This window comes from Bos indicus x Bos taurus, chromosome 21 (assembly GCF_003369695.1).
Source record: "Bos indicus x Bos taurus breed Angus x Brahman F1 hybrid chromosome 21, Bos_hybrid_MaternalHap_v2.0, whole genome shotgun sequence".
Classification (NCBI taxonomy): Eukaryota; Metazoa; Chordata; class Mammalia; order Artiodactyla; family Bovidae; genus Bos; species Bos indicus x Bos taurus.
Genome location: NC_040096.1, coordinates 12,820,648 through 12,837,213, shown reverse-complemented (window position 1 = coordinate 12,837,213; position 16,566 = coordinate 12,820,648). Strand labels below are relative to the sequence as shown.

At 40.8% G+C, this 16,566-nt stretch overlaps 1 protein-coding gene across 3 annotated transcripts in view; it reads left to right on the top strand.

Annotated features, from left to right (window-relative positions):
- The window catches only part of MCTP2 (multiple C2 and transmembrane domain containing 2), a 259,714-nt gene that overhangs the window by 89,846 nt on the left and 153,302 nt on the right, over positions 1 to 16,566 (top strand). For all 3 annotated transcript variants that reach the window (XM_027521361.1, XM_027521360.1, XM_027521359.1), the window contains 4 exons: positions 9,613 to 9,755; positions 10,519 to 10,595; positions 11,097 to 11,208; positions 14,504 to 14,539. In XM_027521361.1, coding sequence (XP_027377162.1) covers positions 9,613 to 9,755; positions 10,519 to 10,595; positions 11,097 to 11,208; positions 14,504 to 14,539 — 368 coding nt within the window. The remainder of the gene's footprint in view (positions 1 to 9,612; positions 9,756 to 10,518; positions 10,596 to 11,096; positions 11,209 to 14,503; positions 14,540 to 16,566) is intronic.

Genomic DNA, 16,566 nt, shown 5'->3' with positions numbered 1-16,566 from the left:
CTTCGGTGGGACCCCATCTCCATTTCTGTGAAGGATCCTGGAGTAAGACAGGCCTGCTTCCTGTGTCCACTGCTTGTAACAAACAGCCTTTCCACCTCCCCATCCAAAACCATTGACTTGAATATCTGATGCCTTCCGTTTGGTTGAATGGGATTTCTCTGTAAGGACTGGTTGGGTCTTTTTCATTCCCATACTGATGTAATATGTGCAACACGGCATGCTATGTTTTGAGTAGTTCTTGTTACTTCCTTTGTTGGGTTCTGATGTTGCTATGGTGAGTTCTGCTCAAGGGTGTGTGCATGGTTTGCACAGAGGCTGAAGTCCACAGAGGGTGTCTCTCCACGTGTCTGTGATTTTCCTTGTGGTTTAATTTGGATGTCGGCTATAGCGCTGGGCAGCTAATTCCATCATGCCATTACAACTTGGGTTTTTCCAGCATGCTGCATGTGAGGTGGGGAACATGATGGCCAATGGCGAGGGGTGTTATTCCAGAGACTGTCAGCATGTAACAAATTACCTGCAATCTCAGCAGCCCAGGACTGGTGAATGGATTTGCACGAAGCACCACAGGGATGGCTTGGCTTTGCTGCACATGGTCTGGGGTCTCACCTGGAAAACTTGAGATTTAGGGCGTGACTTGACTGCAGGGACTTCATTGTCCAAGGACTAAAACACCTGTTCACATGCGTGTTGGGGGCCTGAGGTGTATGCTTGGAAGAGAAGGGCTGTCACACACGAGGCCTGGCTTCCTCACAGCCCGATGCTCTCAAAATCTTCACCCTTCTTATGTCACAGCACGGGGCTCTAGACGTGAAGGTCCAGCGCACAGGGTGGCTGCCGTGTGACTTGTTACAGCGCAGTCTTGCAAGGAACACAGTGTTACTTTCACCTCCCTGCATTGGTTAAAGTGGTTGACCAGGTGATGGGGTGGGGCCTTGATGGGAGGAGTGTCAGAATTTCAGAAGTTATGCTTGGGGATTAAGTATGGCTGCACTTAAGTAGGGGCTTCTCTGGTGACTCAGATGACAAAGAATCTGCCTGCAATGCAGGATACCTGGGTTCAATCCCTGGTTTGGGAAGGGAATGGCTACCTGGAGAAGGGAATGGTGACCCACTCCAGTATTCTTGCCTGGAGAAGTCCATGGACAGAGGAGCCTGGCTGGGTTTGTCCATGGGGTCACAAAGAGTCGGACACATCCGAGTGACTAAAAAAATAAGTTAGAGTGAAATGGGTCTGGCACTAAGGCTTGGGTCTAGCAACTCACTCACCGTCCTCATCCTTACAATGGCAACATAAATGGTGTTTATTTCACAGCTTTTGGAGGATTCAGTGAGACCACCCCTACTGTAAATGTTGTTATACTGAACTTCAGCAGTGTTGTCCCTTTTCTGTAAAGGCTGGTGTCCATTTCATTAGACTTAAAATTATGCTTAAACAGTATTGTGAGCTGGGGACATTTCAAGTATTTTTATGAATAAAAAAAAGAATGTTAAGGCATCAGTAGCTGCAATATGCTTTGTCAGCGTGGGTTTCTGAAACACTGAGAGCTGATATACACAGAGATCTAGGAGGCTTGACCAGAGACCTCAGACAGCTGCACTGATTGCCTTTCCGGCTTACTCTTACTTCCTTTTGTACCCCCATGCTTTTAGTTCTGTTCACATTGATATATCCTGGCTCTTCTCTCCTGTTTTCTGTGTGGTCATGCCTTCTTCTATCTTTTACCCAGGTTCCCCCTATTTTGGTGTTACAGGGACAACTGTGCATGCTGTCTTTAAGCAGAAGTTTACATCTCTGCATGTTTCTGATCATGGGATCAAGAAGTGGGGTGCAGGCACCTCTTCCAGTGACCACTTCAGCAAGGGCCAACCTGTTCAGTAATCCATTTACCAAATGGCGCATTTACTGAATTTGTCAGCATATTGACAGTGTTTTTCTCCATCTGTTTATAAGATTTAGTGTATAAAGTTACTGGATGAAAACCTTTAAAAAAAAACTTTTGAAGGTCTCTGGGTCATATTAGTTAATTGGCTATGAAGACAAAGCCAAAACAACATCTTAAATAATACTGAATTTGTCTCAGGTCAAAAAAAAAAATGATAAAAAGAAACAGAAGTGACCCAGCTTACGCTGCAGATCCCAGAAAAGGGATGACCAAAAACAGAAAGAGAGAGACTGTTAGAGGTAACAGAGTTAGGGAGGGGCAGAGAGTAGGGAAAGCAGAGGAGTCTTGGGGTGGGGTGAGTCAGCTGAAGGAAGTTGGGGGCCCATGGTAGAGGGGGAGGATCTGAAGACCCCAAGAGGAGCTCGCTTTGCATAGCTCTCTTAATTCCCATTATTTATTCCATACGAACTTTATAAATAGTGAAAAATAGCAGGTTTGGTAAAACTTTACAAACAGTTAAAATAAGCCAGTTTTGGTAACAGTGGTGAATTGCGACCGTTGATCTCACTGCGAGTTGGCCGCGGGATGGTCTTTCAATAAACGGAATTTGGTGACTCTGGTAAATGACATGCCAGGGGCCAGCAGTGGACAAGCCTTGACCAAGGTGTCCTCGGGCTGTTAGACGTGCCGGGCTCCCCAGGAGGAGGGCGTTAGTCACCCTGGGAGAAAAGCCCAGGAATAGTTCAACCCGGATGTGCCAAGGGTGAAAACATGGCCAACAAGGCTCTTAGATGGTCCAAGAGGAGCCTGTTCTTCTGAGGTGGGTACCAAAAGAAGAGAAGCATGTGGCCCCCACGTGCAGAAGGAGGGGTTAAAGCAATCCTGGGAATACATGTTCCCTTCATCCGATTTTAGTGGTGCAGCCCGGCTTGGAATTCTCCTGGACCCGAATCCACTGCTTGAACCTGGCTGCTAGACCTGAACCTACTTCTCTTTAAGAAAACTAGACTGTGCTCTCGGAGAAGGCAGTGGCACCCCACTCCAGTACTCTTGCCTGGAGAATCCCAGGGACAGAGGAGCCTGGTGGGCTGCAGTCCATGGGGTCGCTAAGAGTCGGACATGACTGAATGACTTCACTTTCACTTTTCATGTTCACCCATTGGAGAAGGAATTGGCAACCCACTCCAGTGTTCTTGCCTGGAGAATCCCAGGGACAGGGGAGCCTGGTGGGCTGCCGTCTATGGGGTTGCACAGAGTCGGACATGACTGAAGCGACTTAGCAGCAGCAGCAGCAGACTGTGCTCTACTAAGGGAAAGTTGTTTCTCCTGTCCCATGGGACTGAGGAAGAGTGGCCTTTGAATTTCCATAAAGCCTGATATGGTCTCTGGAGGCGCCTGTTAAGGAATTTACAGTTGAAATGTCATACAGAGTGAAGTCAGTCAGAGAAAAGCAAATATATATTAATGCATATAAGTGAAATCTAGGAAAATAGTATATATGATCTTATTTGCAAAGCAGAAACAGAGATGCAGACAGAGAGAACAAACGTAGATACCAAGGGGAGGGGGGTCAGTAGGATGAATTGGGAGATGAGGATTGACGTATAGACACTGTTGATCTCATGTATAAAATAGTTAGCTTGATAAGAACCTACTGTAAAGTACAGGGAACTCTACTCAGTGCTCTGAAATCCAGAAAGAAGGGGTACACACACACATGCATGCACATGCGCACACACACACTCCCAAGGAAGGGCGATTCACTTTGCTGTACAGCAGAGACTTAACACAACATTGTAAAGCAACTATGCTCCGATTTAAAACTACAGCTGCAGTTGGACGCAGTTTAATCTGGAAATCCCAGTGTAACTGCTAGAGGGCAGCAGCCGCTGTTCAGAAATCATCACTCGGTTGTTCTGTCCAAATCAGGTCTGTTTTTTATTTGGCCAGCCTCAGAGAAAGTTAGAACTTATGGATCCCTTATAAAAACAGCTCAGATTTACTTTTTTTTTTTAACCTTCTGGCAAGAAGAGAATTCTAAATAAGTGTATGAATTGGAAAGAGTCTAAGCGTATGTGCATAAATAAAATAATAGTCACTTATTACTCTGAAGCCAGAGGATAGAAAAAATTTGAATGTATGCTTTTGATATGTGTCCAAATACTGTTTATGCAGCGTGAATTCATCTATATGTATCTCAAGTTCCCTAATGACTTAGTAAATAATTGTTGACTTGGAACTGAACTCTTAGGACCCCCTGACAAAAGTATTCAGACAGCTCCTTCCTTCTACAGGTGAAGATAGTAAGGCCTAAGGTGATATGGTTATTAAAAGGAAGGTCTGGGATTGTAACCCACCATGCCCATCTTACTTTATTCATTCATTTAGTCACATCTTCATCTAATTCAACTACTATGCATATTAGGTAACTCTGGGCATACATCCTACCTTCCAGAACTTTGATTTGGAGGAGTTTAATATTATGTGTTCAGTTGCCCAAGTAAAATGCTTTCTGTATTTAAGTAATTTTATGAAATACAGAGTTGAAAAGTTGAACCCTGTTTTCTCTTAGACATTTTAATCTACGTGTGTGTCTCTAACCTGGCTGTGCTGTGTCTTGGCTGTGGCAGGAGGGGTCTTTCACTGCCCTTTGCGGGCTCTTGGCTGCTGCGGACGGGCTTCTCTCGAGTGGCGCACAGACTCAGTACTTACGGCACACGGGCTTAGATGCCCCGTAGCATGTGGGGTCTTAGTTCCTGGACCAGGAATCAAACCCTCATCCTCTACATTGGAATGTGGATTCTTAACCACTGGACCACCAGGGACGTCCCAGACTGTTGTTATTGTTTGCTTTTGTTTGTCATTAATGCACTTCTTGGGCTTTTGCAGTTTAGTGTTTTACTCTACATAGGAAGTTCCAAGTAAGGGAAGAGTAAACAGCTTTTCCCAGTGGTTCCGATGACAAGACCCTTTCTGTCTGTGGAGCATCGTGAAATATGAGTGTCCCATGAATCATGCTTTGTGAAACCTCGCATCGCTGCTTCATAGGCTCTGGGTATAGCTTTCTATTCAACTCCCCGGTGCTATAGTATCTCAGCCACCAGGTTTCTTTGCTTTTGCCTGTTTCTTCTTCCTTCTAAATTATAAGCTGCTGCCAGATTTATATTTCTAAAGCTTGGCTCTGATCATCCTGCTTCCCTGCTTATAAGTAAACCTGAATTTCCTTCCCTCTTGCACTAAAATAATTCCAGATGGAGCAAAGACTTAAGTGTAAAAAACGAAAAACTACAAAAACCAGTGGGAAGAAACATGGCTGAACTAATTTAAAATCCTTTAAGTGAGGAAACTTCTCCTAAGCAGAATGTTAAATGACGATGTCATAAATAAAACTGGTAAATTTGCCTAAATAAAAAATGAAAATAACTTATTGCAAGAAATAATGTAAGTCTAAACAAAGTATGACAAGATTTACAGCCAGTGGCTGCTTTCCGTAATTAAGGGCTCATTCAAATCCATAAGCAGAAGACAAAACCATGAGCTCATAGAAAAATGGGCAAATGATATCAGTGAGAATTTCCCTGACAAAGAAAGACAAATGTAGGTCATGAAAATATGAAAGATCCTAAACTTTACTCAAAGTGTTAATGACAGAGAAAAATAAAGATACTGTTTTTTTTTTTTTTACCTGCAATTAGTTCAAAGTAGAAGTTTATGATATCAAATATTGGTGAGCATGTAAAGAAAAAAAAAACAAAACATATACTTTTAGTGGAAGTGTAAATTTTGACAGATTTTGGAAGAATAATTTGACTGTGGTTGTCAGAAACAGAAAAGACACATATTCATTTGTCCTGCATTTTTTTAAAATATAATCATATATGAACTCTGAGATAGATATACATGGATGCTTGTAGTATTGTTTGTACTAGTAAAAATAAATTGTCAATGAAATAAATGTTCATTATTTGATAACTAATTGCATAAATTAAGATACAACAACACAGTGAAAATGTATATAGTTGGTAAGAGTTAAAAAACTGAGAAATCTGCATTGTTGATACGAACAGAGCTTCAAGATACTTTAATTGTGAAATTAGTGCATTTAATATGATTACATTCAAGTTAAAAACAATTCTTGTATTTTTTCCTGTAAAACACTCTAGAAACTGGTGCATTAGAGGAATGGGAATGAGGAAAGATTAAGAGGGTGGAGAGTTTTCGTTTTCATACCTTTCAGAATCATATGTGTATACTACACTTTTTAAACATTTTTATATAAAAAAAAAGAGAACAAGAAAAACAAAACCACCTTTTATTTCTTACAGAGCAAACCCATAACTTTTTATTTTGTGATTTTAAGGTATTTTAGTCTCTGATTCAAAACCAGATTTTTTAACTTTCTCATTAAACACTTTTCCCTTAGCTTTTGGATGAATTAAAATGCTTGCTGGACACCACACAAATTCCGGCATTTCTTAATTGCCGGTCTCTTTCCCCTTGCAGTGCCAATCCCTGCAGCCGAAATGGCCTTGGTCCTTCTCTGTGTGGCCAGATTCACGCATGTTTCAATCCCACCTCCTTTATTTCAGCCTCTACTGATAACTGCAGTTAGCACTGTGAGCGAGCATCGAACCCCCAAGCTCTATTCTCTTTTGACACTTACCTCTTGGACCTGGTGTTATACATGCCGCACGTCTGCTGTCCGCCAGGTTCAGAAGAAAAGGCTTTGGATGGATTTTCCCTTGCAGTCCCCCTTGGTACCTAGCAGTGGGCTGTGGTCCGAGGTGACCTGCGTTCGCGGCCCGTGAGTGGTGGTAGCAGCCGGGCAGGTACTGGGCCCACAGAGACGTGCCCATCGGGGTGTGTGAACAGAAATAGGGACTGCCCTGCACTGTTGTCTGGAGCGTGAATCGGTGCAGCGTTTCTGGAGGCTCACCCTCTCTGAGCACACAGAGAACACCACAGCATGTTTGGCAGGGGAGCAGGAAACCCCGGCCAGGGATGCTTAAGGCTCACACGGTCTAAACCTGAGGCCGTGTGATTCCGTGGCGTCTGCGTGGCGGAGCCGGTGGTAACCCAGGGTGGACACCTCGTCTCAGGCCTCCTGGTTTCATTCTCCTTCTGAAGTTCCACAGCACCTCTTTATTCCCGAGAGCCACATTGTTTATGAAGCGCCCCGTGGGGGGCGGGGAAGGTTAAAGTCCACCCATTCAGGTGTCATCTCACCATTTGTATCATCTGGGCCTTGCATTCCTGAGCGGCGACCCCTTTTCAGAACCGGCCTAGTTAAGATGTCACTTGCCTGACAGTGAGGCACTTAGGCGCTGAGAGAAAAACCTCGACGTGCCCCCCAGACCCGCACCCCCCGTTTCTCAAATTTTCCCTAACAATTAACTCCGCACTCACTTGACACCCTGGTTCCTTGTTTGGTTGTGTAAACCCCGGTCCCTTTTTTTCTATTAATTCCAGACATTAATATTTTCTTTCACGCGCTGCCGCCATTCACCCGTGAAACAGTTTGAACATTATGTAGCTGTCAAGATGCCTGGGGATTACCCAGCGTGCTTTGCCTCTGAGAAAGCGACACCACCGAGGCCGGCTTGTGAGATGTTTATTTTGAGAGCACGCTGACAGGCATGAAGGCCTGATCCCAGAGTGGCAATTTCATTTAATTAAAGGCCTCTTTTTATTAGAGTCCCCCCTCCCTTTTTTTATCTATATATATATCAGAATGATTGTTAAAATCTGACTTGCCAGAGGTGTTCTCTTGTACTGTAAAAGGGAGGGAGGTGGGACGGATTGCTCACTCACTCGTGGCTCTGCCACTGAGTGGCTGGGAATGCCTTCGTTTTTGCTCTCCTGCTCAGACCTGCGTGCATGTGTGTCCAGGTTTGAAAGAAATACTGCTGGGTTCTTGGGAAAGTCGCACTGACATATGGACACTATCGTGTGTAAAAGATAGCTAGGGGAGGCTGTTATATAGCCCTGGGAGCCCAGCTCTGCGCTCTGTGAGGACCTGGGGAGGTGGGGAGGCTCGTCTATATGGTGATGACTGATCCGAGTTGTGAGGCAGAAACCAGCACGTCATTGTAAAGCCGCCTTCCTCCAGTTAAAAAAATGAATTGAAAAATTAAAAAAGCAAAATAAAGACTGCTGGGTTTCTGCGCTTTTGTTGCCAGACTTAAACTGCGGGGGTTTGTCGTTGGATTTCTTTGTTTTAAAGTTAGTAGCCTTGCCATTCTGGAATGGCTGAGTTAACACTCGGGGACCTTGGTTCCTCTGTTAGGACTTTTAATCAGTGTGTGCTATCTTACCCTCGAATGACGTGACTGCCAGTTAAAATCTTCGGGATAAGGATTGCGTTCATGTTCAGGAGTTTTCCATCCCACAGAAACCTCAGAAAGAGCTGAAAAAAAAAGAAAGATTGAAATGATTCATGGTGGATATTAAGGAGTTGGAAATATTTGTGAGAGAGTAGCCTAATTAATTTTTGGTGTAATATTCTTAGACTCTATCAGCTTGACTTTAATATCAAGAACACACATCAGTAAATCTGTGAAGGCCTCAGTTGGGCATTGTCCAAGACACCTGGAATGTGTCAGTGAACAAAACAGACCATTGGGCTCTGAGCTCAGACTTATTCAGAGTCTGGTTCACAATGAATTATACCAGCATACCTCCCAAAATTAGAATTATTTTTTCTTTCTTTGTAGCATGATCAGCTGGCCTTCATTTTTGCCCATGTGGGTTATTCATTCATTCATTCTTGCCTCCTTTCTTCCTCATTCACTGACGAGTAATGCACAAGGATGTCCCAGGATGCACAAGGATGTTCTGTGCCCTGAGTGTGGTGGTACACTTGCACGCGTGTAACACACATGCATAGCACATACTCCTGGTATTCTATTTATGGGCATTGTTTTTTTCTCAGTTGATCTCAGGAGTGTGGAGGAGGGTCTGTCATCGGTTCTTCTTTCTGCTTTGGACACAGTGGCTCTGGCGGCACATTATTCATTCCTCTTGGCGTCTGTTTCAAAGCTCCCCGGGAGGAGGCCGCAGGTCAGGGTGTCAGCCCCAGCCCGCTGAGGGCCTGGCCGAGGGGGCGTTCAGCTGGCCTGGGGGAAACAGTGTTCTCTGCTTTGCTGCAGGTGTGGGGGTGGCAAAGAATGGCAACTTTGTCGGTTTAATCTCTGAGGCCCCTGTTCCAGTGTGAGTCCCTTGGCCCCATCTTTTGAGCCGATGGTTCCAGAGATTGATTTATTTATTATGATTATATTCTAAAGTACAGGGTTCTCTCGAGTCAGCCATCTGGCCAAATGTTTGAAAACGGTTTCTTTCCCTTTTCCCCGACTCACGGCCATCCTTGGGAGGGGTGGGCTTCTCTCCAGGACCCCTGACGTCGGTGGCTGGTGCTGGTGGATTTTCCATCTTGAATTTTTTGTGGGTAGGAGAGTGATGACATTCCCACAATGAAACCACACAGAGAAAGTTCAAGGACCCCATTTATATTCAGTCACAAAAGGCAAAGAAAAATCAGCATTTTCCCCAAATTGTTTCATTTCTCTCCACTCTCAACCCTTAGTCTCTGTGCAGGGAGACATTTGTTCTGAGTGTGCTCAGTAATACGCTTTGAGTCTGGAGTGTGGGAAGAATCTTTACTTAAAGGGGATCCTAGGCTTTCTACATGTATTTTTTAAACCTGTCCTGCTCTCTTTTTCTGTTAAAGGCACAAGTGATCCCTATGTGAAGTTTAAGCTGAATGGGAAGACCCTGTACAAAAGTAAAGTCGTATATAAGAACTTGAACCCAGTTTGGGACGAGATAGTCGTATTGCCAATACAAAGCCTTGATCAAAAGCTGCGTGTGAAGGTAATCCCAGATGATGTTCAGGCCTCCTCTTTGATTAAAAATATTCACTTCTCAGGCATCTTTGCCTTCTTAAAAGTCAACTTCCCCAAATTCATTCTTGTATAATTCCTAAGCCCTAGGTTAAAAAATATGTGTAGAAGGAATTCTTTATACCCTTGGTTCAAAACTGTATGTTACTCTCAGATCAATCAGAGTGAAAATAATATCCCCATTGATTGTATTTAAACTTAACTGAATGTGGAAGAATTATTACTGCCAATGCAGTGGTGACAGGTACTAAAGCCTTTCTCATTAGGAATAACTTTATACTTAATAGAGCTTTAAGCTACCGGTTATAAGCATCAATTGCTCTAACATCTGGGTTAAAACTGCATGAGTTGAGCACAGGATGGGATTGCTGTAGAATATTTCGCAAATTTCTATTTAATTGGCAGAGTTGCCCACAGTGGAAAATACTAAATTTTAATGAGAGACCATTTAAACTGCAGAGAGTGGTCCATTGTGCATAATGTCTTAATGCATATGAATACTGCCTTATAAGTATTTTCTGCTATTTTGGCCATAGTAAGCCAAATGGACAGGTTTGAATAGTTTTGTTCTCTTCACCAGCTTGGCTAAATTCTTCTTTAACTATATTGTGCAAATTATTTTTAGATCTAGAAGATTGAACTCAAAATTCCCAGTCTATTGCATTTATCCATACTGTGATATACTCAATTTGTTTACCATATTAATGCATTACTGGCCCCCCTTCTCTTTGTAGGTATATGATCGAGATTTAACTATATCTGATTTCATGGGTTCTGCATTTGTCATTTTGAGCGATCTTGAGCTTAACAGGTATTGTAATTTTACCAAATTGTGATTAGTGAATTTTAGAGGTAACTCAAGATAATAAAACGAAAAAATCTTAATAAATGAAAGAGTGCTTTAAAATGTGAGTTTTTCTATGATTTCTGCTTTTTAGCTCCCAAATATATATTGGTCTGACATTAAATCTTCTATAATTTAAAAGGTGTGAACATAATTTAAAAGGGGTGAATTTTGTACTTCTATTTGTTAATATTCAGGTTCATTAACCTACTTATCTTAAAATTAAAGCAAATATTTACATTTTCTTTGGGCAGTAGGGGAGAAGACTCAGTTGACCATCTGTTGAATTAGGCAGTACGTTTCTTGACCCTGAAAAATTGGTTTATTTTCATTGAATTTGGTGTGTTCTTTAACTTATGTCTTAGACCTACTTAGAGGTAGATTTTTATAATAAGGACCTGATGTATTCTAAGGCAAAAAATACTACCCCAATAAATGCTAATATCATTCATTGCCGTTTGCTTTTAGAACGACTGAGCATATCTTAAAATTGGAAGATCCAAACAGTTTAGAAGATGACATGGGAGTGATCGTATTAAATTTGAACTTAGTAGTAAAACAGTGTGATTTCAAGAGACACGTGAGTCTGACCCTTTTGTTCTTTTTAAAATTCTTCATTGCAATTTTTCTTTGATAATTGGGTTACCAGGTGACTGACATTTTTGTCATTATTTGAGTAGGGGGGAAAATTGCATAGAGACTTAAAGTTATCTATCTGTGATAATGTACAGCCTTTCTTTTGGAAATCTGGAAAGAAAAAGCCCATTAAGGAATGATCTCTGTTCTGGCTAGGGATGTGAATGTATTGCTGTTGTTAAATATGTACAGTGCTTATGGTTTACTTGTAACACATGATCCAAAATATCACTTTTACTTAGTGTTACTGTTTCTATTTACCATTTTCTTAAGTACTAGATGACTTAGGCATTATTCAGTTATGAAAAGCAATTTCTAGGCTTTAATCATTGTGCTGTATGTACATTATTAAGGTGATCAATGCATCATTTCCATCTCAACTTTTTTCTTTTAGCTACCACATTTTCTATTGAGAGTCCTTCTGAGGAGATACACATTTTAATATTCTCTGGTCAATTACATGGAAATTTCTAGTTAATGTACAACCTATTAAAGATATCTATAGCATCAGGAAAAAAGCATTGGCTTTTGTGACAATATGATGGGCACTCTGTTTTTAGGAGCAAATATGTGAATATAAACCATAATCTTATTTTATATTTTGGTATTATATGTTACAATTCCAAGAATGAAAATGAGAATGAAAGCATCCTTGATTGTAATTTATTTGAAAGGTATTTTAAAAGCCAATTAAAAGCAGCTACTTGAGAAAGGACTAAGATATCTTGAAATTTAAACTTGAGAATCTGGTAGGAAAATCTGAAGCCTGCTTTTAAATTAAGCCTCCAATAATATTTCTTGAATTGAGTCACTGAGGTCAGTGTGGAGAATATTCTTCATTTTGACATCACCTTTACTGTTGGTTGTAATTTACTTTCATGATGAAAATCATGAGTGATTTACTAGTGAGCTTACTGAAGATAGCTTAAAGGAGTTAAAAAACAAACAAACTGCGCAGTGACTTTTCAGTTGCCAGAGGGTCAACTGCACAGTTGTTATTTTTAATTTGAATTCTTTACTTATGAGCATTTACTTGACGATAACTTTGGGAAAGTGATCTCCGTTTATTAATGAAGAAATGGCATGGTTAAAACCTGAGGCCTCAATAGCACTGATATTTTGATGTTAAAATGTCTTACATTGATGTTGAAAATAAATACTTTTCCATCCAACCTAATGATGGAGGGATCTCCTTTAGCTTCTCATAGTTTTGATGGCATTGCCGTTGAATTCACTGTCCGTGTGTCCAGTAGGTGACCAGTTCCATGAGCTGGATGCCAGGTTAAAAGGACATGCCGTGTAGATGAGCATTGTGTTTGCCACATCAGCTGGTATATTCTGAAAATTTCTTACAGATTTAAATGGGGTTTGTAAATTTGGATAAAGACTTCATGAAATGAGCTGCATAATAGCAGCCTGCTTAGTCCACTTGTGGATTTTTCTGTAGTGTATTGGATCATGTTTAGCAATACTACTGGCATTTAAAATATATTGAAATATTGCCAAAATTTGGAGTTTTTAAAGAGAGCCATTTCAGTTAAAGTTTATTTCAAATTGCAGAGCTTTAGAGTCAAGCTGATAAAAACCGTAACATGTGCAAAATGTCTGTGAATTGACCCTCGGGGCCAGGGCATGTGGGCATGGTGCAGTTAGAAGGTGAGATGCCGGCTGGAGCGCTGACCGGCCTGCCTTCTGTCTCTCTTTCTTGACAAAGTTGGATTAGAGTTGCAGTCATGGGCTCTGTCATCAGACTGCGTGGGTTTGAATCCCAACTCCCCTGTTTTTAGTTTTAAGAAGTTAAGTGATCAGGTCAGATTCACAGAATTGCTTAACCTCTCTCAGCTACAAGTTCCTCACGTGTGAAATAGGGATTTAAAAAAATCTATTTTATAGTTTTGTGAAGATCACGATGACTAAAAATAGTGCCTAGCATGGAGCAGACACTTGATATAAGGTAGTGTTAGTATTATAGTGAGCAAACAGTGGTACTCATTTTCCATTAATTTTCTTATCTATTTTTTAGTCTTTGGGGATATAAAAATCAAATGAATTATATTTCAAAGGGCTGTTTAGAAATAGCCATGTGTATTTACAAGATAGTGATTAGTTTTAGTGCTTGTTCTGGGTGAAAATATTTGTCCACATGTTGTTGGAAAAATACAAAAAGAACTGATTTTAACACCCAGGTTGGAGTGTCTATAACTCTGGGTCACATGCCGAGTGGCTGAGCTCACAGTGTCACCAGAGGCAGTGCTTTTACTGAAGAATATTTTCAAGACATTTCTGTACCAGCATTTCTAGGTGTGGGTCCCTGGAATATAAGTGAACTTCCCCCAAAGATGATTTGTCTTCTCGTTTGTAATTTATTGGGGAGATGTATTGACAAAGCAGATAGGTTATTTGCCTAAAGGTATTTTTTTTCCTTAATCATAATAGTTACTATGAGCTGCTCAATTAGATTCATAATTGAGTTATAATCTGCCAAGTTTATCCAGTTAGCTGGTTAACCAGCCAGAATAGAGCTTCGCAGGACTGGCCGGTGACAGGGGTAATGAGGGATTTTGTTAGGAGAGAACTTTAATTATGGACAGAATTCAGCAGCCTTAGCTCGACAAATGAAAGATCAAAAAGAGAACAGTGGTGAGGTTACCGGCTGTTCAGAATATTTTTTTTCCTTCCCTCCCTCACTGCTGCATTAGCTTGTTTTTCTTAACTGTGTAGGAATGACTCCCATTGTTTTTCCTATTATTTTGAACATTGAGATTTACTCAGCAGAGGGAAATGGAATGATTTTTTTTTCCTGATCTAAGACTACAGAAACTTAAACATGAACTAACTTTGTCCATGAACTTCTTAAACATTTTCATAATGCTCTCTGAATATTTCAGGTAAGAGAAATCTGCCTTTCCACTTTGCTTTTAGAGGCAAAATTATAGTGTTTTCAGGCAAATAAAAACATAAATGTATCTTGTAAGGACTGAATAGTGTTATGTGTCCTTTTCTGTTAACTTTTGAATTCAGTGAGAAAATGGTGTAACACAAGCATGGAAATGTGGTTTTCCTAGGTTTCTAACCATCTTCTTGTTCTGTGTGTTTTCTCTAACCTCAGAATGTGGGTGTCAGTTGTTTGAATGCAGTCTGCGCCATCTAACTAGCATAATAACACGGTCATGTTGTTAACAGCTCCATTTCTCTCTTTTATTTTGCCGTTTTCACCATCCAATGGACGCAATCCTTAGCGTTGGTCAAATCGGAAGCGGTTAAGTGCCAGCAAGGTAAATATAGCTGTTTTCTTTCTTTTCATCATGTGGTTCCTCTTTGTAGCAAAGACAAATGTAGACATGAATGATACTATCCAACCTTTCCATGTAAAGGCTTTTGTTCCCTCTGACTGCTGATATGAATAAAAAGGAAACACACGCTCTTTTAAATTTCATTTAATAACAGCATAGCCAGATGTTAGACTTAGCTTGTTTCAGAGGTGAACTTTTATATGTGCTGGCCATGTTAGAATGTTACACTTCAGGATGGGGGACACATGTACACCGCTGATTCATGTCAATGTATGGCAAAAACCACAATATTGTAGAGTAATTAGCCTCCAATTAAAGAAATAAATTAAAAAAAAGAATGTTACACTTCATTAAGCTTGAATTATTTGTAGTTGCAGTGCAGTTAGACTTAGTCCTTTAGAAAGTTATTTACCATTAGGAAGAAGCTAATTTTGGTACTATAAGGGCAATGAAAAGATTGAGAGGAATATGTGGTATATTTTATAAATCTTTTTTATGCTATTTCTATTTTACCATTTATTTGTTTATTTTTGTGAGTGTTTCTTTAAAGATTTCTCTATGAAAAATAATTGTGTGCAATTGAAGATAGGGATGTGTTATCAATTCATCAGGTTCTGAAGGTAACACATTGTCACTGAAGTGACTAAATGTCAAAATTCATGTAATGTAAACAAATCCCAAAAAACTCTGTATAACTTCCTTCAGCTCTGCTACTTCCAGAAGAGGAATAATCAAGATGCAGGTGCCCGTGATGGGCCTGTGTGTTAGGGTAGGGTGCATGGGCAAGCTCTGTATATGCATTTATTTATACACACACACCTGTACACAGATGTATACCACTTCTCATTTCTAACCTGTAGTTGTTTACTTCTCTGTAAAATAAGGAGATTGAAACAAAGATTTTGTGCATTACAAGAGCATGTGTATGTAAGAGAGAGAGAGAGATCCGTAACCTGAGTAGTCATTTAGGAAGGCAAACTTTCTAAGCCTTGCTTTTTAAAATCCAGAGGAATCAAAGTTCTGACTCTTCCTAAAATGTATATCCTTTGCATTTTGGGAGCCCTTTAAAAATAACCAGGCTAAGCTTTTTGCCTTTTTTTTTTTTTAATTTAGCTTTGTTTTAATCCTACCTATTCACTGGGTTTTCAGAACTCTGGTTCGTTTTAGACATAAAATTAAGAGGCAATAAATAATCATGTGAAGCCATCTCAAAAATCCCTCCAACTTTTGTCTTACTCCTTTATAGTCACTAGAGGGTAGGAGAACATCATTCTCCCCGCAGAAGGGAGCTGGCTCTCCCTCTTGCGTATTAAGCGTTGCTGTAACCATCCAGAGCAGTAAAGTTTCCCAGCATGCTCCGGTGAAACCTGACAAAGCAGTATTTTCTCGTTTATTGATTCTGCTGCTGCACTAAAACACTGGTACTGTACATCAATAACCATCTTTAGTTAGGGAGCTCCGGCCTGTGGAAGAGCGCTGGCAGTTTGTGGAAGAACATAAAGGCTAGAAAGAAAAATTGTGAGCTTGGGGAATATTGGAGTCCAGGGAGGACAGGAGAGGTTAGGAAGAATGGCCCAAGGAATGAAGAGGGGAGAAAAAATGTTGCCGGCAAGGATAAAGATATCAAAACTCTGAAAGGAACAGAGGATCCTGGAGAGCAGTATTTATGTCTGTGCTGCGAAGTGGCGTCTTACCACTGCGTTGTTGTCTTCTTCTTTCCCTCTCATTGTAGTTTCTAGAATTTTGACTTCAGGGCTCTGGGCTCAGAGACTTAATAAATGCCTGCGCCTGGTACACAGTGTTTTGTAAAACCTTTGATGAATAGAGGTCACCGAAAGCTACTTATGATCATGGGTGAGAGATACAATTTATGGATTGGTGCAGAATTTCAATTGTTAGGGTGACTTTTTGCTACTTAGAGTCTGCAGTTATAGAGGGAAAAGTGAGATAACTTCTCATTTAGCTCATAAAAGTGAGTCACAGGGAAAATCTATAGTCTCTGTGATTAA